Raw genomic sequence first — 22,071 nt, forward strand, 5'->3', positions numbered from 1 at the left:
TTTTGAGAGCAGTATTTTGGCAGACTTGTAGCTTCTTCCACTGAGTAGTTTTTAGGCTTGGCGACCATATAGGGGACGCGTAGCCATGCAATCGGCTGGCCAATTGCTTTGTAAGTGGTAATAAGCGTTTCTTTGTCTTTTCCCCAAGTACTGCCAGAAAGAGATTTGAGGATTTTATTACGGTTCTGGATTTTCGGTACAATTGCGGCTGCATGCTCACCAAAATATAAATCCTGATCAAACGTCACACCCAAGATTTTAGGGTGTAGGATAGGCGGTAGCGTAGTGCCATCGACGTGGATGTTCAAAATGGTCGACATTTGGGACGTCCATGTTGTAAATAAGGTCGCCTAGGATTTAGTCGGTGATAATGCCAGGTTTCGCGAGGCGAAGGACTGGGGAGATCAGGGAGGTAACCGTTTGTTCTGTTGTAAAACTCATCGATCTGTAGGCCTGAGCCTGTGGCCATTATTGTGCAGTCATCGGCGTAGGAAACGATAGTAACTCCTTCTGCTGGCGAAGGTAGCTTTGATATGTAGAAGTTAAACAAAAGTGGGGATAGGACACCACCCTGTGGCACCCCTTGTTTAATTCTTCTTGGTTTTGATGTTTCGTTTCTAAATTGCACCGATGCCTGCCGACCACCCAGATAATTTGCGGTCCACCTTTTAAGACATGGGGGAAGGGTAGACCCTTCCAGGTCTTGCAGTAACGTACCATGGTTGACCGTATCAAAAGCTTTTGATAGGTCTAGCGCAACGAGTACTGTTCTATGGTGGGGTTTTGATTTAAACCGCAATTATTAAAATTACTAACCCCATTTAATTTGTTGGTAATTTGCATCACAGGGTTACATGAGTAGACAATACCAGATCATTTGCAATAAGTCTTGTGCATAAAAGACTATTTACCAACTGTAATGAAACGGTGTTGGTGGCTTTTATAAGATAAGGAAGCTATCCATGTTAGGACCAGCTCTTAGTAATATCCAAAAGTAAAAACGTGGTTTGACCAATGTAGGATATCTACGTAGGATATGCACAGCACTTTCTATCATCTCCACGTCCCTGCAGCTTAATAAGAACTCATTCGTTGGGATTCTCGTCCATTCGGCGTGAACTCCCTTCAGACTGTATCTCATTAATAACACAGCTAATAAACCAAAGACTGACGATAAAGACTAGTTCGGTTCTCTTTTAAGCGAGGTCAAGTTTGTGTAAGTCCCCCACATTTTGGTTCTAGTGTTCGTCTGATATTAGCTTTCTGGATGAATACGGACACGACTAACGTAACTCAGTGTGTTCCGTAGCCTATCTCGTGTTTAAAATCGCAGCACAGTTTTCATGTAAATCACTGCGACCTGAAAAACATGTTACCGTTATAGTTATCGTGACCAAATTTGTTTAGCGACTATCTGCAAGCTATTGCCATTTTCTGTAAAGTATTTCTGCCTTAAAGGCTTTTGATTGCTGCTTGACTAAACTGCCAAACACCTGAAATTTATGTTGCCATCGAGCAGCCGATTGAGTTTGGAGCCATCCATGAAAATTGTTGTTCACTCAGAGACTATAATAGAGATATTAATTATCCCGTTCGTGGCTGGTTGGGATTCTAATAGAGAACTTGTGGTCTAGAGGGGGGTCGGAGTAATGGGTACTAAGATTTCCAGACTGTGATTGATTAGAATTAAAGTTATTTTTTAGTATTCTTAGAATCAATCTTAAATAATTCAAAAAATATTATATTTCAAATACAAAAATTTTCATATACAAAAGTATACACACAATAAAAATAATTATATAAATACAAAGCAGATATATAAAAAAGAACTCTATAAAGATATATCTTAATTGAATACATATGAAGATAAAGAGAAAATCATATAGAGTTCAACTGTTTTTTTCTATCCACATGATGCAATAGCCCCCGCACTAAGCATCTCAAGAAGCTTTTAGGTATTCATTGTAAGTCGCGTACTCTGGAAAACAGAGACTCAGGTATTGACATGCTGATCTCGTTAGAGCGCTGCCAAATACCATGCTACATATAGCAAACTATCACAAGATATCTAAGAAATCGAACTAAAGAGCGGTATTGAGATATTGCATTGACACCGAGAGTGGCGCATTGGAAGAGAAAGACATTAAAGGCGAGGATGACAAAGAGAGGAAGGGAAACAAATTTAGTGAGGTTATAAGTCTAGCCAAGTAAAGTCAAGAACCAAGCCAAGTCAAGAGACGAGTCAAACTAGAAGTCAACAAGTAAAAACAAATCAAGTCATGACAAGCCAAGTCAAGTCAAGTACAGTAATGTCAAAATTGAAACCAAGCCGAGGGTTAAGCTAAGTCGAGTCACTTCAAGGAAAGTCAAATCGAACTAAGAGTATGTAACTCTGCGCGGTTTTGATATATTGCCTTGACACCGAGGGTGGCGCATTGGAAGGGAAAGGGACTGAAGGCGAGGATGACAAAGGAAACAATAGGAAAACAAAGGAAAGGAAGGGAAAGAAATTTAGCTAGGTTATAAGACAAGTCAAGTCAGAAAAGGTCGAGTCAAGACACGAGTCAAACTAAGAGTCAAGTTAAGTAAAAAAAAAAACAAGTCACGTCCAGCCCAATCGAGTCAAGAGTCAGTCAATAAAATCAAGTAAAACTTCAATCAAGCCAAGGGTTAAGTTAAATCAAGTTAAGTCAAGTCGAGTCACTTCTAGACAAGTCGAATCAAGTCAAGTGAAGGTAAGCCGAGTCAAATCAAGTCAAAGCAAAAAAAAAATATGTTTTCAAATTAAATTATAACCCGTTGACCAATTAAAATAAGTCTTAAGTAAGGTGCAATTTTATTGGTGGGCTTTTACTGGCAGACTATAAACGCGACTAATTTTCACAAACGTGAGCTCGAATATGATTACAAACTCATAACTAACAATATGCTTAAATTTATTCAATATTTTTCTCTACGTTTTTATTTACCTCTATGCACATACTTTCATACATATGAAATATAAGTTGAAAAATTCGTATATACATAAATTTACATATGCAGAAAAAAACATTTGTTGTAAATACGCACAACCATTTATGTACACTTGCTCTAAATATTTACATACATAACGGGCATGTTAGTACATAAAAGTATTTTGTAAAAAAAATCAAAAGAATAACAACCGACAACATTGTCCAACTTAAATATGAATAGTGTAAACACCGCGTCATTCACAATGACCACTTACCGGTAGGCCATATATTTTCCCTACAAAAACACATGTGTTAGGGTGAGCCAAAAAAAATAATACATTTTCTTTTTGGCCGTCTGTCACCCCTATGTTGACCACATCCCTTAATTGTCCCAATATCTAAATGCTTCTACTTGAATTTTCTTAAATGGATCGCAGAAAAAACTGTTGCTCAGTACCTCTCTGGTGCATTTTACTGATGGGGAGAATACGCTCATCACAATTCACCATTTTCACTCAAGGCCTAATTACAGGGAATATTTCTTGTCAACCGAAGACAGGCCATCTTATTTTTGTAGGCAATCAAACGCATTATAGAAAACGTCTAATATCACATTTACACTGCACCAAATGCGCCATTTTGGGCGAAAAATTTCAAATGTGACGCATTTCCTTATTCAAATAGCATTTCTGAAATGACTCATTTGAGCGCATTTCATCGCATTCAGCCTGCAAATGCAATCCGCGTAACCGACCCACACACGCTTTTGACATTTTCTTACTAAAAGAAACCCGGCAAGAACACTAATGGTTAAAAGACGTATCATGATCCTAGTGCTGTTCCTGAGTTATAAATAACAGTTTCCACTAGTTTTTAAAGCTTTAGCAATAAGTTTTTTCATGGCCCCGTCATGAAAAACAAACTGGGTTTTTTTTGGATCACCCTAATAAAAAAATGGGTCATTCCATGATAAAACGTATGGCGACGAAAATGGCAAAATTTTTAAGAGAAACCATAAAATCAAAGGACATATGAAAACCCGGCTATTTTATCTATAGCTAGGAAGATGCTGTGTACGAAAATTTAAGCATAGATTCTATATCCTTCGATATTTTTCGGCTCACTATATTTTACTACTTTGCTTTCCATAGGTTTGAAAGTTGGAATATAGTACAGAGCGTAATGAAATGCATTATAGGTGGATGGCACATGGATCTTGATATTAAGAACGATTTGAGTATCTTCTAAGAAATATCTAAATCCTGCAAGCAGATCGATCTGTTATGGGAAAAATTGTATCTAAGTGGCGCAGGGATTCAAGTAGTTTAAAAATCTGATATATAGTGCAGAAAACAATGTAAAACAAAAGGGGCTATCAGGAAAGGTTAAGTAAAAAGAAACTCATCATCTATCTATCATGAAATCAATGGAAATAGGCAAAAACCACCTTTCCCAAATACTGTTAGGAGTTGTTTGAATAAATGCTCAGCCCCAGCTAGAACATGTCTATAATCCATTGGGGCATGGTTTCCGAAAGAACTCAAACAATTTTCTAAACAAGCGTGAACAAAATATTCCTAATTTCATCAGAAACTAGAGGTAAAACGAATATAGTTTTAGAAGGTTTGGATAAGCTTTTCGGCATCAAAATTCATCATGGAAAGTATTTTTATAATTTATTTTTTTTTAACTTTTATTCAAAGCTTACCGAATACCCTGAATTGCAGCCTACAAAAAAAAGTTCCAACGTCTATAGAAAATGTCAAATATGAAAATTTGCGAATATGAAAAATGTCAAATGTGACAAATGTAAAATATGGTAAACGTCAAATGTGACAAACGTCACATATGATAAATGTCAAATATGTCAAATATGTCAAAAGCAAAGTATGAAAAATGTCAAATGTGACAAATATAGTGAGAAATAAACCTGATTGATATTTTTGGAAAGAAAACTAATCTGTCATTTAGTATCTGCACCAGGGATGCACCTTAACGTTAAGCTAATCGTTTATCAAAAAATTTCCACCGTTTCCGTTGAAACACTTCGAAATATTATCGATAAAGAAATTATCAAGATAAATTGTATCTCGTTTTTAACCGAAACGAAAAGCTTTCGTTAACGTTAAAAACGTTAACAAAAACGTGATACTTTATGTTTGAATTGTGCTGGCAATGCTATAGCCATGGTGAAGCCGTAAGGTGGTAACAACGAGCGCACATACACACACAAACTCCATGTAATTTTTTTGTGTAATTCGTTGATGGTAATGTCAAAAATACTCTGAGAAATGTTCGTACTGTCAAAATTCATGAGAAAAGTTGCAATCAGCTTGGCTAATGCTTTCACCTTTAATCACTCCGCCATCAATCAGATTTGCCAGCATAGTTTGAAATTAATAATCAACATAAACGATTTGATTTCGTTTTGATATGGCAGAAAACGAAACGAAATCATTTCGTTAATTTGACGTTCTTAACGTTAATAAACGAAACGAAATGACTTGGTTTCGTTTATTAACGTTAATTATCGTAACGAAATGATATCGGTTCGTTGGTTAAGCATGCCTGGTCTGCACTTTATTTTTACAGTTATTTTATGAGAGTACGTCGAAGGTGACACTTTCTATATTAAAAAGTTGTTTTCATTGTCTTATCAATTTTAGGCGAAAATCTTAAAAATATATAACTCAATGCTGAGGTTGCATATTGACTAATAGGTTTATTTTTAGGATTAAGATCCATAAATTACACGTGGCGCTCATTTTGCTCTTTCTCGACCCCCTCGCCCCCTGGTGCCGAATTGTGGTGCTTGCTTCCTGACGTCTGTGATGACCTCGATCCTGAAATAATCTCAAAGGAATCTCGAAAGAATCTCTATTAGTCCCCAAAACGATATCGAAATAGCCCTGAATTTATTTTTAAAGCACTCCCGAAACAGTCCGGAATGATCCCGAAATAGTGTTGACATGACGCCGAAAAAGTTTCGAGTAATCTTAAAATAGTCACGAATTGATCTCAAAATGATTCAAAATAGTCCTAAACCGATCACAAAACGGGCCTGAAGTGATCCCGAAATAATTCGGAAATTATCCTCAAAGAGTATATAGAAAATCTGAAACAACCCTCAGAAAAAATTTATCAATAATCAATGCAAATTTTGCGACACGTATAACGTGCAGTTTGTTAGGCCACAATTTATTTGGCTACACAATTTTTTACTCAAACATTTTTTTATAGCTCTAAACAAAACTTCGAAATTTTCATGCACTTTGAAACACTTCTGAAATTTTCAAATTTTTTCGAAAACGTTTTTGAGATTGTTTTCCATAGTTGCACAGTTCCAGAGAGGCTCTTCTAAGAACTTATATTAACGTTTTAAAAATTTGATATATCTGAGAAATATAATCAAAAATTAAATTTAAACACAAATGAAAAAAAAATTAAAAAAATGTTTTGAATTTTTTATCGAACTTTTATCAAATACCCATTAACCGTAATGGAACTACAAGCAAACGCGATCGAAACCAATTTGAATAACTTAGTACCGTATTTAAAAATCAATTAATTAATTTTAGTTAAAATTTTTCAATAAATCCTATGCCAAGGCCATATAAAAGCAGAAATTAATTTGTAAGCTCATAAGTTAGCATCTTCCACGCGTTCAACACAACAACAACAATTGAATCTATTAATAAAATTAACATCATTAATATGATTGAACATAATATTTTGGTGGTCGTTCAATAAATTTTATATTTGCTACTTACCTGCCCTAGTGCACTGAAAAAAATTGAATGAAAAATACCAAATTTTACAAATAGCGAGACTGAAGAACGGAACTCAGCTTCACATGCTTATGAGCTCAAAAAAATGGAGAAACGGCCAACGTCAGTCAGTCTGGTTCTGGGTTACCTTAATGTCTCACATTTGGGTGTCAAACAGAAAACTTAAAGAACTGTTTAATCAAAGGATACATTTATTTTAAGATCTAGTTTACATGCAACATGATTATCTTGATTTCCGTACTTAACTCGTAATCGTCAATTAAATAACTAGATATTCCATATACCGTGGTGTGATGGTAGCGTGCTCCGCCTACCACACCGTATGCCCTGGGTCCACACCCCTGGCAAAGCAACATCAATATTATAAAAAAAAAGTTTTTCAATTAGAAGAAAATTTTTCTAAGCGGGGTCGCCCCTCGGCAGTGTTTGGCAAGCGCTCCGGGTGTATTTCTGCCATGAAAAGCTTTCAGTGAAAACTCATCTGCACGACGCAAATTGGAAGAAAAGCTCGGCCTTAGATCTCTTCGGAGGTTATCGCGCCTTACATTTATTTTATTTTTATTCCTTATAAATTTTTCCCATCGATAATCGGTAATAATGACCAAGTTTTGGATATACCGATTTTTTTCACAGCAAAAATACCACTCTGGAGTGTAATCTCTAACTGAAAGCATGACATAAAAAATAAACGTGAAAATTTGACAGATAATATAGTTGGAACATATGTGAAAGCGTAGATTATCTATTGAGGATTTATTGTAGATTAGTGCATGTGTAAACTTGATCTAAATAGCCGACTGGTTTCAGGCAGACCTAAGAAATATGAGCCTAGTGGATAAATATAACACTTGGCGCGGCAAGCTTTTTTGCAGAGGATACAAAAGAAATAATGGAGAAGAAAAAAAGGAGGGTGAGTGATAGTAAGAGTGTGTGTGAAAGGAAGAGCGAGATGGTAAAGAGAAGGATGATTATGAGTTAGAGGTAGAAGAGGAAGAAGTGGGTGAGTGTAGGTAAAGGGGAAGGAAATGGGAGAGCACCAAAATACATAAACTTTAGCCTTTGCCGTGATTAAATGGTAGCGTACTTCGCCTATTTCACCGGAGGTCCTGGGTTCAAATCAAAGCAAAATAAAGAACTTAGAAAATTTGTTCAAGCAGAGTTCCCCTTGACATTGGTTTGGAAAAAAGTCCAAGTGTATTTCAGCCCTGAAAAGCTTCTCATTGAAAGTTCACTTGTAGATAATTTTCAAATTTGTAGGAAATATTAATAAGAAGCACGACGCACATAGGAAGAGAGGATCGGCTTAGATTCCTTGGTGGTATATCGTGCGAAGTATTTTTTTTTTTATATTATCGCAGTCCTCACCAATATCAAAGTGATTCTGAAATTATTCTAAATTGGTTCCACTAAAGTCTAGAGATGATTCTGAAAATAATCCAAAAGTAATCCAGAAATGGCCCCTAAGTTGCATCGAAATAGCTTCGAAATCATCCTTAAGAATAATACCGAAGTGTTCCTGAAGTCAAATGTTCACGCAACAGTCCCGAAGTTGTCCCAGAATGTGTGATGCAATTCCATATCCTTTAATGTTCGAATAAGTTAAGCCTTAAGGCATGGACAAAGGTGGCACATAGATCCATATAAGTGGATATGAAGTGATCGACTTTACATAAGTACCTGCTGTCGTCGGCCTAACTTTATGATGCACCAATTCACACGGGTCAAAACACGTCTGACCAGCGTCCAAAGCTCCCCTTCCTTGGTCCCAATTGATGATGTGAGTAAACATACCATTAGCTTGGTGGGGTTGGAGGTCTACCAACACCTTTTGAAATCTATGTGTCATGGCACCCGGTTGCAATGCAACTCCACATTCGCGCTAACCAACTCTTACTGCATTCGGTTATCAAACACAGCCACCACCATACTTCCGATTTTTTGCAAATGAGCAGAAGCGGAACAAGCTTCCCGTTTTAACTGCTTCCCCTGGTACAACCTTTAAAGTCTTGTTCAAATTTTCGTAAATTAGTTAGTCCGAGTGTATTTCAGCCATGCAAAGCTCTCAGTAAAAACTCATATGCCTTGCAGATGCTGTTCGGGGTCGGCATAAAAATAGTAGGTCTCGTCCCGGCAATTTGTACGAAATCAGTTTTCCATATCATTTATGGAAAATACTCCAATATTCGTTTTTATGTATGAACTCCTTTTTATTTGTCTTTTTTATCAATTCCAGGGCCGGATTAACAAGTAGGTAGGATACGCAGTTGCCTGGGGCCCCTGATTTTAGGGGGCCCCGAAAAATGAAAAAGACTTCTAAAATTTTCTTAAAAACATAAAATTCTAGAGAGTGAAAGAAAAATATAGTCAGAACTGAAAATAAGTTATACTCAAATAAATAAAACTCAATTTACCGCATTCAAAAGGAGAGGACCCACGAACAAGAAAAAGTTCTTAAAAAGGATATTTCCGACTCATTTGACAAATTGTATGAGGGTGCAAAGAAGTTTATCGAAATGAAAGGAGAGTATGAATTGAATAATAACAAAGAATTATCTCAAAATATACACTGATTGTTTTTATTTTGAAAAATTGCTGTTATTTTTGGAACAGAGTGTGTAGAAGCCTTCAAGCGGAAATTTCAACTAGAATGATGAATGAGTGAATGATTAATGATGGATGACAAATAAATGAATAACGAATTTGTGGATTTCCTGATATTTTGCACCTTCTGCTAACGTTCGTATCGCTGAACTATCGAATAAATAACTCCAATATTCAGTATTGTAATATGATCTTTATTTAGTCTACTTTGGGACTAGTTCAATTATACTTAAATGTCGCGTACTTCACAAAAGCGTGGTTAAATCAAACTGATTACTGATTCCTCAGCCTGCGCTGTTTTTTACTCTCGGTTTTCTCATTCACCCATCTCTTTTAAGGTCTAGTAATTTCGCGAACTGTTGTAAGTCATACTTGGTTACCAGCTATATACATGTATATTTGTAGTTTATGCGTGTGTATGTGTGAGTAACTACTTCGGCTGATGACTACATGTGTGTTTGTGAGATATCTCTTCACTTCGAGCTGCTGGTTATATTTGTAGAATGTTCTTCGTTGACTGTCGCTGCGTTGAAGTTTCGCTGCTTGCTGTGTTTTGTTGTTGCGATTATTACTAACAGCTTATACAATTAAAAAGAACCAAAGCTGCTGAAAAAGCTACAACGCGACAAGAGCGACTCGAGATGTTAGGTATACTTTGCATTGAGTCAGATTTATTGAAAAAAATTGATACTGATGATATAATTGATGAATTTGCCGAAAACGACATGTTTAAAATGTAGATAGTAATTTCATTGATATTATTACATTGCGACAATAAAATTTTTATGAAAGATATAAGTTTGTATTTAATCAAAAAAGAAGGAAACGGACGTGAAAAAGGGCCCCAAATTAATGGTTGCCTAGGGCCCCGTTGAGGTTTAATCCGGCCCTGATCAATTATCACAGGTAAGTTCCAGCGGCAGCTGTTGCAACTTGTGCAAATATCAATAGCCGCTGTCCAGTTAAAAAAAAGTTCGTCCAAGTATATGAAGGTACACAAAAAAAACTGAACCAAAAACGAAATTAAAATTCGAACCCGAACTGAAACCGAAACTAAGACCGGAATTGGAACCGAAGCCGGAACCAAAACCTAAATCGGAACTGCAACCAACACCGGTGTTCATCGGTAAAACAAAACGTCCCGGGAGTTCAAACAAACCCAATGCGGAAACGAAACTGAAATCGGAACTGAAACCGAAACTGGAACCGAGGTCGGTACTGAAATCAAAATCGGCCTGAGAACCAAACCTGGAACTGTAACTGAGAGAACCAGACCTGGAGCTGTAACCGGAGTTAGAAACGAAACATACTAAATCCGGAATTTCAACCGAAACCAGAATTTAAACCGGAACCAGAGTTGGAAAGGAACCGATAATAGAATTGGATTCGAAATCGAAACTAACCGTTTACCGGGTTTGGAAGCAAAACCAGAACTGGAACTGAAATCGACCCAAATCCACAATAATACTGAAACTGGAGCTGAATCCAACCCGAAACTGGCAATACACCTAAAACCGGAACTGGAATCGAAGCCGGAACTTGAACGAAACCGAAACGGAAAACGATTTAAAACCGATACCCCAACTTTATGCAATTGTGAAAATGTAAACGAATTTAAATAGCGAATGAAATGTGTGCAAATAGTGTATCAATATAGCTAATGACTGTGAAGCTTAAGCCACATGTGCCTCACAAGCAATTGCTTTGGGCAATAGATATTTTCCATGGCTACAATCGCTTACAAAGAAAAAAACTTGCACAAATATTGACAGGCAATAAAATATATGGAAGAAATAACTCAAATAAAAGCAGTTTACACGTTTGATAAATAAATGTGACCCGGCCTATGAAAAGGTGACTTATGACTCAAAAAAAAGAAAACTACTAAGAAACTGAAGAAATCATTGTTTATCTTTAACAGCTGTTTCTCGAAATTTCTTTTTTGAGTCATAGGCCGGGTCACAAATAAATATTTACTCACGCCTTAATTGGATATACAAAGATTTTGGAAAACTCTTTAATGATTTAATAATAATAGTTTTAAAATAATATAAATAAATGTGTAGGTCGTAATTAATTACGTATGTTTTGATTTTTGACCGCAGCCGGAGCCAAAACCGGAACTTAAGCCGAAAACCGATCTGGAAACAAAACGGGAATTGGAACGGAAACTAAAAAGGGAACCAAAACTATAGCCGCAACTGGAGCCGCAGCCGGAACTAAAACCGAAAACGGAACTGAAACCGAAACTCGGCCCTAAACTGGAACTAAATCCGGAATCGCAGCCGCGGCCAGAACTTATTTCGAGAACGGAAATGAAACCGAAACCGGAACTGTAACCGAAACCGAAGTGGAATCAAAGACGAAACTAAAATTCGAACCCGAACTGAAACCGAAACTAAGACCGGAATTGGAACCGAAGCCGGAATCATAACTTAATCGGAACTGCATCCAACACCGGTGTTCACCGGTAAAACAAACCGTCCCCGGAGTTCAAACAAACCCAATCCGGAAACGAAACTGAAATCGGAACTGGAACCGAGATCGGTACTGAAATCAAAATCGGCCTCAGAACCAAACCTGGAACTGTAACTGAGAGAACCAGACCTGGAACAGTAACCGGAGTTAGAAACGAAACAAACTAAATCCGGAATTTCAACCGAAACCAGAATTTAAACCGGAACCAGAATTGGAAAGTAACCGATAATAGAATTGGATTCGAAATCGAAACTAAACCGAAACTAGCCGTTTACCGGATTTGGAACCAAAACCAGAACTGGAACTGAAATCGACCCAAATCCACAATAATACCGAAACTGGAACTGAATCCAACCCCAAACTGGTAATACACCTAAAACCGGAACTGGAATCGAAGCCGGAACTTGAACGAAACCGAAACGGAAAACGATTTAAAACCGATACCCCAACTTTAGCCGTAGTCGGAGTTATAACCGAAACTAAACCGTTACCGGAATCGGAACCAAAACCGGAACAGGAAGTGAAATGGACCCAAATCCGTAGTAATACTGAAACTGGAACTGAATCCAACCCGAAACTGGCAATAGAACTAAAACCGGAACTGGAACCTGAAGCGGAATCGAAACTTAAACCGGAACTGGGTTCGAAGCTGGAACTTGAACGAAACCGAAACGGAAGGCGATTTGAAACCGATACCGGAATTTTACACGAAGTCGGAATTATAACCAAAAATGTAACTGGAATCATTTACCGAAACTAAATCTAAAACCGGGATCGAAACAGGGAATGAAATCGAAACCGTGGCTGAAATCGAGACAGGGAATGGAACCGAACCCGTTAAATTTGCTCTTTCTGATGTGCTTTGCAAATTAAGCAACCAACTTCTGTAAAGCTGTTTACCAGATTTCGGCACCTGGTAGGCAGGTTGATATAATGACGCTGCCTCCTCTCGAACGCAAAGTTCAGTGAGTCTCCGCAAATATGCCAGTATTCCAATTTCGAAATAAAAACTGCACCAACTAACCAATTGACACATTAGATTGCGTAAAACAGTTAGAATATAATCCGAATTGAATAGGTCAAGGGATCCAGTAACAAATCGAATAATATCTTTATTCGGCACAGTTTTGGCAGGAATCTGTTTTTCTTTAATCTATGGTTCTCACGTAAGAGGAAAGGAATGTGTAAGCAAAAGCAACAGCTGATTTTTCAGTGCACGCAAACGAAGGACGGCTATGCACGTTACGTTGGTTCTCTTATACTGATATTTTTGCTTATATTTTGTCTTCTGTTAGAACGGTATGCATGTATAAGAATGCAGATTCCTTCTGCTCCAAAATAACTATAACTTAGTGGAGCCGTCTGGTCTCTTAAATGAACTCAGTTTTGCATTTTGGTCCTGTCTTAGCAAGCACCATGACGTAATAGCCTTACTATCCAGGAAACACTTTGATGCGGCTCTTTCAAACCTTTTAAGTTTTTGATCACCCCCTTGCATAAGGACCTTTCTTGCATTCTCGTTTTATGTACCGTTCTCGATAACAGTCCATCTCGAGTAGTTCACTTTTGGTTTGTCTCCGAACTAATCAAAGGTTTCTATCGAGCCAGTACTGTCATTGCAGTTTTGTTGATTTTACGATATCATGTATTTTTGCGCGATTTTCAGTCATCCCTTGTAAATTTTGATTTGGAGACAAAGTACTTTCGGCGTGGTGCCATCTTCGGTACCATTTACTAACTCTTCACTTTTTCGTTATAAAAATGGCTCAGAAGATGGCACAATGCCGAAACCGGGTTATATCAAACCATATTTGACAATAGATGACGGAATATCGCAGTAATTTCTCCTACAAAGGTGTTCCAATAAGGTTCATTGCTACATTATGAATTGCACTATTTCGTATTTCACTTTTTAAATAAATAAATGATTTAATTGATTTTTTTTAACTAATTTTTAATATAAAAATAATAACTTTTTATTTTGTTTTTAAACAGTACAAGTCTTTCTATTTCATATGTATGGTTGTAAGTAGAGAACGACCGATCAACGGTTTCAAGATTGAAGCGAATGAGCTTCTGTGATCGAATAAAAGTTGGAAGTTAATAACCAGAGACTATTTGATAATACAGATATCTGGGGTTGCTAAAAACAAAAGAAATGTATCCTAACAATTTTCCAAAACAGTGCCTTATTTTATTTTTCCAATGCAAATTGAACCAAGCTTTTGTATCCGAACCTAAACGAGGTCGAAAAAAAGACCAAAGCACGATCGTTCGCTTTTTGTAAGTGCTTTTGAAGAAATTTTCTAATAACTAATAAAAAATACCTAAACATCAATTGTCATCTACTTTAGATACCTTAACAAAAACTATAACAAATTCGTACTAGAGTTGGCAAATAAGGGCGCAACTGTGATTTTGTCACAGCGACTTAAAGATTACAAAAAATTACAGCTGTGATACAATCTACACCTCCTTCACGACCACGTTAAGAAAAAGGCGCTATGAGAGAGCAAATCACAGCGCTTGTTACAGCAAAAGAGTACATGTGATTTGTGATATGCAAACGAAATCGCGGCAGGGCTTTTGTTTACGGCTAGTCGATGTTTTGACGGTCAACAAATATTACAAAACAATTATAGATAAAAACAATCGACTGGTGTTAAAATGCCTTTATTTGCGAGATCTATTCCTTTGCAACACAAATCACAGACTCAGTGATTTGAACTGTCACAACTCTTTGTAGTGATGTAAAGAGAGCTGTGATTATGTATGTGATTCCGATTAAGATAACAATGCACTTCCAGCATTACGTAGTTACAGACAAGGATAAAAGTCGCAGCGATTGAGAAGTCACAGTAAGCAAATGAATCGCAGATTCTACCAACTCTAAATCTTAATATCAATGTAAAATTTATATTTTTACTTCTTTCACTTTTTTACCAAACATCTGTCCATCCTCAATGGTATCAGGCAATGTACATCCGCGTGTTTCTGGCATAAGGAAAACAGAAGCAGCTGCTGCCAAAGCAAACCCACCAAAAACAGCAGGTGGTATCCAAGGTGCATGATCGGACATACTCGATATGAATGGTGCTACAATCGAACCCAAACGACCAACAAACGAACATAAACCTAAACCAGAGTTACGCACCACAGTCGGAAACAATTCACCACCATAAAGGTAAACCGTTGGAAATGACATCGATGCACCAAAAAGACCAATTGTCGCCATTGCCACCGTCATTGTGCTGCTTAGCGATGGTACAAAAGCCATAATCATTAAAGGGATGCCACTTATTAAATTCGATACAAACAGGGTGACACGTCTACCAAAATATTTAGCCATTGGATAGCAAATTAATGTGCCCGGTATACTGAGTATAGCGCCTATAGAGACATTTATGAAGATATCGCCACCCAATTGCGAAATATTCTGTGATACACCATAATAGACTAAGCAAACGACAAGCCAATTAAAAGCCATGGCCAAAGTTTTCTGACACAAATAGGGATGACGAAAGAGATCGATGATATTGCCTTCTTTTGAGTTAGGTGTAGCAGCGTTGATTTTGGCAGCCGCATCAAGCTGGTTACGTATGCCGTCAGTAGGCATTTTATTACGTTTGCAGCCAACTTCAAGTACTTTAACAGCGCGTTCCGTGTGTCCTGTGGTGAAAAGCCAACGTGGAGATTCTGAAAATGAAAATTTTTTGTACAGGAAATTGAGAGTTGTTTTTTAATACGCGAAAGCCACCAACTTACCCGGCACAGTCCAATAGAATATCAAATAAAAAACGGAGAATGCAGAGAAGGCTAAATTATACCAACGCCAGTGACGTAAGAAATATGCAAAGAGTGGCAGTGTGGCATGACCGACATTGAACGGTAGCTGGTAGAATATGGTCATTAGTTCACGTTTACTTTTGCCAACAACTTCCATGATGATTGTAAATCTGAAGCGCAGAAAATAAAAATTGGATTTGTGCATAGCTTTTTTAACACATTTGATTTAAATCTTTTTACTCACCCTGTAGACATGGTGGCGCCTGTGGCAAAACCATCCAAAAATCGAAAAGTCACAAACATCCAAAATGATGGCGATGCGGAAACCAGGCAGCCGAAAATCAATTGCATGACACAGGCACTCACGAATATTGGACGACGACCCCATCTGTTAAAGAACAAATTTATAATTTATATAAATACAGTGCTGTGTAATACAGTAGCAGCATGGTATAGTAAGTTTCTTTACCTAACGGTAGATTGTAACCGCATAAACTAGTAGAGATAATTATATTTAGACAAGCTAGAACGTAGAATTAGCAACAGGAATCCAATTGCTGCTCGTCTATCCATCCATCCGTGTACATGAGAAATAAAAACTTCGCTTACAGTAACGCAACACGCTAGGCCGTCGAGAGAAGGGTACATTTCCCAGACCCGATCTAATTGTTAGCCTTACATACGCGTAGGTAATTATGTTGATTTAGCAGGCGATGCTTTAGCGACCCCAATTTTCTCATGGAAGAGGGGTTGGATGACCTTGAAAGTGGCACGTGGTCAAATCAAATCGCCACAAGATGGTCGAGCTAGTACTTTAATGATGCTAGTTTCCAGATTATACCTATTCAATAATTGGCAAAAAACCATCATAATCGAAAACGCTCCCTATAACCTTCAAGGAATGTCTTTGTCGCTACAAGAGGAAGAACATTCATAAAAAATTTCTCCATATTGCATGCGAGTTCGGTTAACTACTACGCCTGTTTTTATACAAAAGCTATTATATAGATCCGCACTTTTTTCTCAGTTACCTATTCAGCCTACAACGTAATTGCCTACTCATCCTCCATGCCGAAACCACAAGAAAGGGTGAGTGATAGGTGAATCTTAGTGGACTCACTGAACTCTGCAGAGCAAATCGCATCCAACTCCGACCGGAAAGATCCAGCTATCTCGCACGAGGAAGTGTCCACTTAACTTTAGCTCAGTTGCTGGGATATTACTATGCCCGAACCCTAGATGATAGTACCCGCAAAATAGTTTCAGGCATCGAGAGTGAGGATAGTTACTCCCAGCCTTCTTCGATCGTTCAGCTTGAACTTGCACTTGAACTTTTTTGAGACCGTTGCTTTTTTCATAACCGGTTTTAAAACCACATACTTTCTTGAAATCGGTATTCCTAAAACGGTTGCTTTTTTTTAAACCGTTTAACTCTTTTAAACCGGTTACTTTTTCAAAGTGGTCGCTTTCTTAAAACCGGTTACCTTTTTAAGGCGGGCTACTTTTTTAAAACTTGTTGCTTATTTTAAACCGTTAATTTTTTTGAAGCGGTAACTTTTTTTGAAACGGGTTTTCAAAACCGGTTACTTTCTTCGAACCGGGTTTTTTCCAAACCGGTTACTTTTTCAAACCGGTGTTTTTTCTCCGGACGATTACTTGTTTTCAAACCGTTTACTTTTTCTAAACCGGGTACTTTTTCTAAACCGGGTACTTTTTCTAAATCGGTTACTTTTTTCAAACCGCTTACTTTTATCTGTTTTCAAACTGCTTACTTTTTCTAAACCGGTTACTTTTTTCAAAACGGTTACTTTTTCTGAACCGTTTACTTTCTTCAAACCGGAGTTTTTTCTAAACCGGTTACCGTTCAAACCATTGTTTTTTCTCCGGACGTTTACTTGGCTTCAAACCGGATATTTTTTCAAAACCGATACATTTCTTAAATCGGTTCTCGTTCGAACCGGTTTTTTCCAAACTTTTTTTCAAATCGGGTTTCATTAAAACCGGTTGCTTTTTTCAAATCGGGTTTTATCCAAATTGGTTATTTTTTCTCAGGAGATTTATTTGTTTTTAAACCGGCTCCTTTTTTCAAATCGGGTTTTATACAAACCGGTTATTTTTTCTCAGGGCGTTTATTTGTTATTTTGTTTATCGGTTACTTTTACTGAACCGATACATTTCTTAAATCGGTTCTCCTTTGAACCGGGTTTATTCCAAACCGGTTACTTTTTTATACTCAGCTGAGCAGAGCTCACATAGTATATTAATTTTGTTCGCATAACGGTACACCGTAAGCGTGAACTAATCGAGATAGATATAGACTTCTATATATGAAAATGATCTGGGCGAAAAAAGAAATTAATTTAGCCATGTCCGTCCGTCCGTCTGTCCGTAAAGACGATAACTTGAGTAAATTTTGAGAAATATTAATGAAATGGTGTATGTAAGTTCCTGGGCACTCATCTCAGATCGCTATTTGAACGAAATCGGACTATAACCACGCCCACTTTTTCGATATCGAAAAACCCAAAAAGTTCGATAATTCATTACCAAAGACGGATAAAGCGATGAAACTTGGTAGGTGGGTTGACCCTATTGCGCAGAATAGAAAATTAATAAAATTTTGGACAAGGGGCGTGGCACCGCCCAGTTAAAAGAAGGTAATTTAAAAGTTTTTCAAGCTGTAATTTGGCAGTCGTTGAAGATATCAGGCATGAACGTTACTCCTATTACTATATGTGAGTCGGCATACGAAAAGGTGGCTTATGACTCAAAAAAGAAATTGCGAGAATCAGCTGTTAAAGAAAAAAAATGCATTTCTTCAGTTTCTTAGTAATTTTCTTTTTTTTTTTTGAGTCATAAGTCACCTTTTCATAGGCCGGGCTACATATGTGTTCTAAATAAAAATAAGCAAAATCGGATGATGAACACGCGCACAATAAAAAAAAATTTAAAAGTCAAATTTTAACAGTATATAAGTAAATTATGTCAACATTCAACTCGAACATTTGTCTCCAAAGCTCTTAGTTGAGTATGTAATATTCGGTTACATCCGAACTTAGCCTTTCTTACTTGTTCAAATCGGGTTTTATCCAAACCGGGTTTTTTCTCAGGACGTTTACTTGTTTTCAGACCGGTGATTTTTTCCAAACCGATATATTTATTAAACGGGTTCTCCTTCGACCGGTTACTTTTTTCAAATCGGGGTTTGGTTATTTTTTCTCAGGATGTTTACTTGTTTTGCAAATTAAAAAAATTTATTAAAGAGTTTTCCAAATTTAAGGGCCGGTAATTCCGTAAAAAAATTTCACAAATTTAAACATTTTTTTTTTTTCATTTTCATATTTTACAATTTGGTGGTTTTCCAATTTCTTCGCATAAAAAAAAAATATGTAAACTATAAAAAAAAATTAAAATCGGGCTACTAAAACTTAATAATATTTAAAAAGCTACCTAAAACTATAAAAAACTAGCAGACCCGGCAGACGTTGTTCTGCCCTAAATTTGGCCTATCTACATACATTTTAATAAAATTTTTCCGTCTAACTCACCCCTACCCCTGTATACTTTTTCCTAATCTCTTTATTCACTCCTCCCTCCGTCTTTTTCTCCATCTTCGTCTCATTCTATCTCTTTCTCAGTCTCCATCTCTCTTTTCTCTTCTCTTAAGTTTTTCTCCTTCTTCTTCATCTCTTATTGCCAGTCCCAGAGGGTGGTATTTTTTTTGTCCAGTCCCATTCCGAATCTCAGTCCCAGTCCCACTCCGAGTCTCAGTCTCAGTCTCATTCCTAGTCCTAATCCCAGTCACAGTCCGTCTCTGGTATACTTCCCGGAAAAAAGCATCGTAAATACTAATATAGGCAAATTTATATAAGAAATTTCAGGCAAATCGAATAGGACGTATGTCAATAGGTATGTGGGTATTATTAATTTTTGTGTTTATTTCGGCTTCGCATGCATATTTATCAGTTTTGCCAGGTTGATGCGACTAAATCGAATATCACAATGAACTTTAGAGCTCTTAGCAACAGCTTTCATTTGATATCCATAATACACACACATTCTAGGGGTATCCGGGTCCGTTTTTTGGCTTATATCTCGAGACCATAGTCACCCAGCGGTGTAAAACTTACTCTGTACTAAAGCATACATCAACAGATTCAATTTGATACCCATAATGTAAAAACACATTCTAGGCGTATCCGGGTCCACGTTTTGGGCTATATCTTGAGACCCTAGCCTTCCAGTTGTATGAAAATTATCCTTTACTATAGCACTCATCAACAGCTTTCATTTGATATCCAAATTGTATAAACACATTCTAGGGGTACCCGGGTCCACGTTTTGATCTCAAGACCCTAGGCACGTAGCGAAAAAAGAGGTAGACGTTGGCCAATTCTCAGACCTACACAATATGCTCACAAAATTTCATGAGAATCGGTTCAGCCGTTTCGGAGGAGTTAAGAAGAATTTTATATATTAGATATATATGAAAAAAAAAATGTCATTTCTTTTTTTACTTTCATTTTACATAATTTTTGGTGTGCTGTTTAATAGATCAAAAAAAATAAGTTCAAGATTAAAAAAAAAATTATTGAAAAAAATATTAAGCAAGAAAATATTCAAAATCGGGTTCAACGTGTTCCTTTCAAGTTTCAAAGCTTTTCACTAAAAAAAAATTATCAAATCGGCTTAAATATGAAATTCGTAGGGGCGTTAAGCTACTTCAATTTTAGCTAAGCGTTACACCAACAACATAAAGAAATGAAATAACGGAGGGATGAATACAGAAATCCTGTTTGCTAGATGACGCTCAGTACAGGTCACGACTTCCTTAGGCAGTTACAAACCTAAGTCAAGTCAACCTAATTTTAACACACTCCAAAGTACATAACACTACTGGGTATATGTACATCACAATATCAATATCACTTACTTGTCTGCAAATAGGCCAAATACTATATTGCCCAGCATAATGCCAATCATAACAAAACTTTGCGCCAAACTGGCTAACCATGCACGATCACAAATCAAATTCCATTCAGTGATGATATTCTCATGGAATACGCTGCGGTCATAGACAACTTCCTGGCACTCAGCCGAGCAAGCATCGGTGATATTTTCAGGCACAATGCAGGAGCTTTGTATGGGCGATTGTAGGAATAACATAGACACTTGCACCCAAGCGGTGGGAAATTTCGAAAGAAAAATCCACATACAAACTATAAGTTGCCAAGGACCCAAATCATTGCCCAAAATCGATATTATGGGATCAGAGGGTGTAGGTTTGCCATCTGGAAATCGAATATATATATATAAATATTGTACATATGTATAGATAAGAAAAGCATTTCAGCGTCTCACCATTACTTAATCCCATTGTATATGTATGTATTTGCCTCTGAGTATGTGTGTTTATGTGTGCTAGTAATGACCTTTGTATCAAACGAAGAAGTTACACTTGAACCTTACAACTTTTAATTTATTTAAATTTTTTATTGAATTTCAAGCGCTCACAACATCTTCACGTTCAGCTTAGATCGCGGTTGTCGATGCGAATGATGCGTTCAAGCTATAAAACACAAAAGATTCTTTCATTGCAAACAGAATTCAACTGATTAGATTAACGTTCTATAGGCGTGGAGACACATTTTTGTTATGTTATTGTTATTAAAGTCATTTATTTATTTTGCCTTTTTTAACATTTTTGTAAATTTTTTTATTGTTTTTGTATCTGTATTATTGCAACGCGTGTAATCATTGTTAAAGCTTTAGGAACTGAAAAGAAATGCTATCTACTCTCTCAAGTTCTGCTTGCCGGCTGTGAAGGAACAGGCACTTAGTTGCTACTCCGTCAGATCTGACGCACACGAGAAATATGCCAAAATTTTTGTTGAACGCAGTCTACGCTTAAAATAAGATATTAACCACCGGCGAATTGTGTATATGTATGTACATTTAGACGCATGCATACAAACACGAATAAAAATTTTGTTTGAATATTAGACCCCATTAGAAAAATATTTGGTCTTAAAATTAGCTATCACAATTGCACTCACCCATTCACCTGCAAGCTAATGATCATGTACATACACATTTAAAAAACGCGGGCGAAATTCGCCACCAAGCTCGAGTTCGCTCAAAATGTTATGTCTAAAATCTGGTAATTTATGTCCAGACTCACATATGAAACTGACCAGATTAATCTCATTCGTCGTAAAAAATGTTGCAAAAAGTTCTTCAGCGAAATTCGTCACCGAACTTAAAATCGCTCAAAACGTCCTACAAAATTCTGCAAGCTTGTCTCAAAACTCGCGAAATTGACCAGATTAATACGAAATTCAACAGATTAATCTCATTCGTCGAAAAAAATTAGTAAAAGTTCGCCAGTGAAATTCGTCACCGCACTTAAAATTGCTCAAAACTTCCTACAAAATTCTGCAAAGCTTGTCTCAAAACTCGCGAAA

At 37.0% G+C, this 22,071-nt stretch overlaps 1 protein-coding gene across 1 annotated transcript; it reads right to left on the bottom strand.

Moving 5' to 3' along the window:
* Positions 1-13,749: 13,749 nt before the first annotated feature.
* On the bottom strand, positions 13,750-21,467 carry LOC137251471 (organic cation transporter protein-like). Its single transcript, XM_067786118.1, has 5 exons — positions 20,969-21,467; positions 20,541-20,898; positions 15,852-15,995; positions 15,587-15,777; positions 13,750-15,517 (listed from the first exon to the last, which is right to left on the bottom strand). The coding sequence occupies exons 1-5, from the start codon at positions 20,982-20,984 to the stop codon at positions 14,736-14,738; spliced, it is 1,491 nt and encodes a 496-aa protein (XP_067642219.1). The 5' UTR covers positions 20,985-21,467; the 3' UTR covers positions 13,750-14,735.
* Between the last annotated feature and the right edge of the window lie 604 nt (positions 21,468-22,071).

This window comes from Eurosta solidaginis, chromosome 1 (genome assembly GCF_040869045.1).
Source record: "Eurosta solidaginis isolate ZX-2024a chromosome 1, ASM4086904v1, whole genome shotgun sequence".
Lineage (NCBI taxonomy): Eukaryota > Metazoa > Arthropoda > Insecta > Diptera > Tephritidae > Eurosta > Eurosta solidaginis.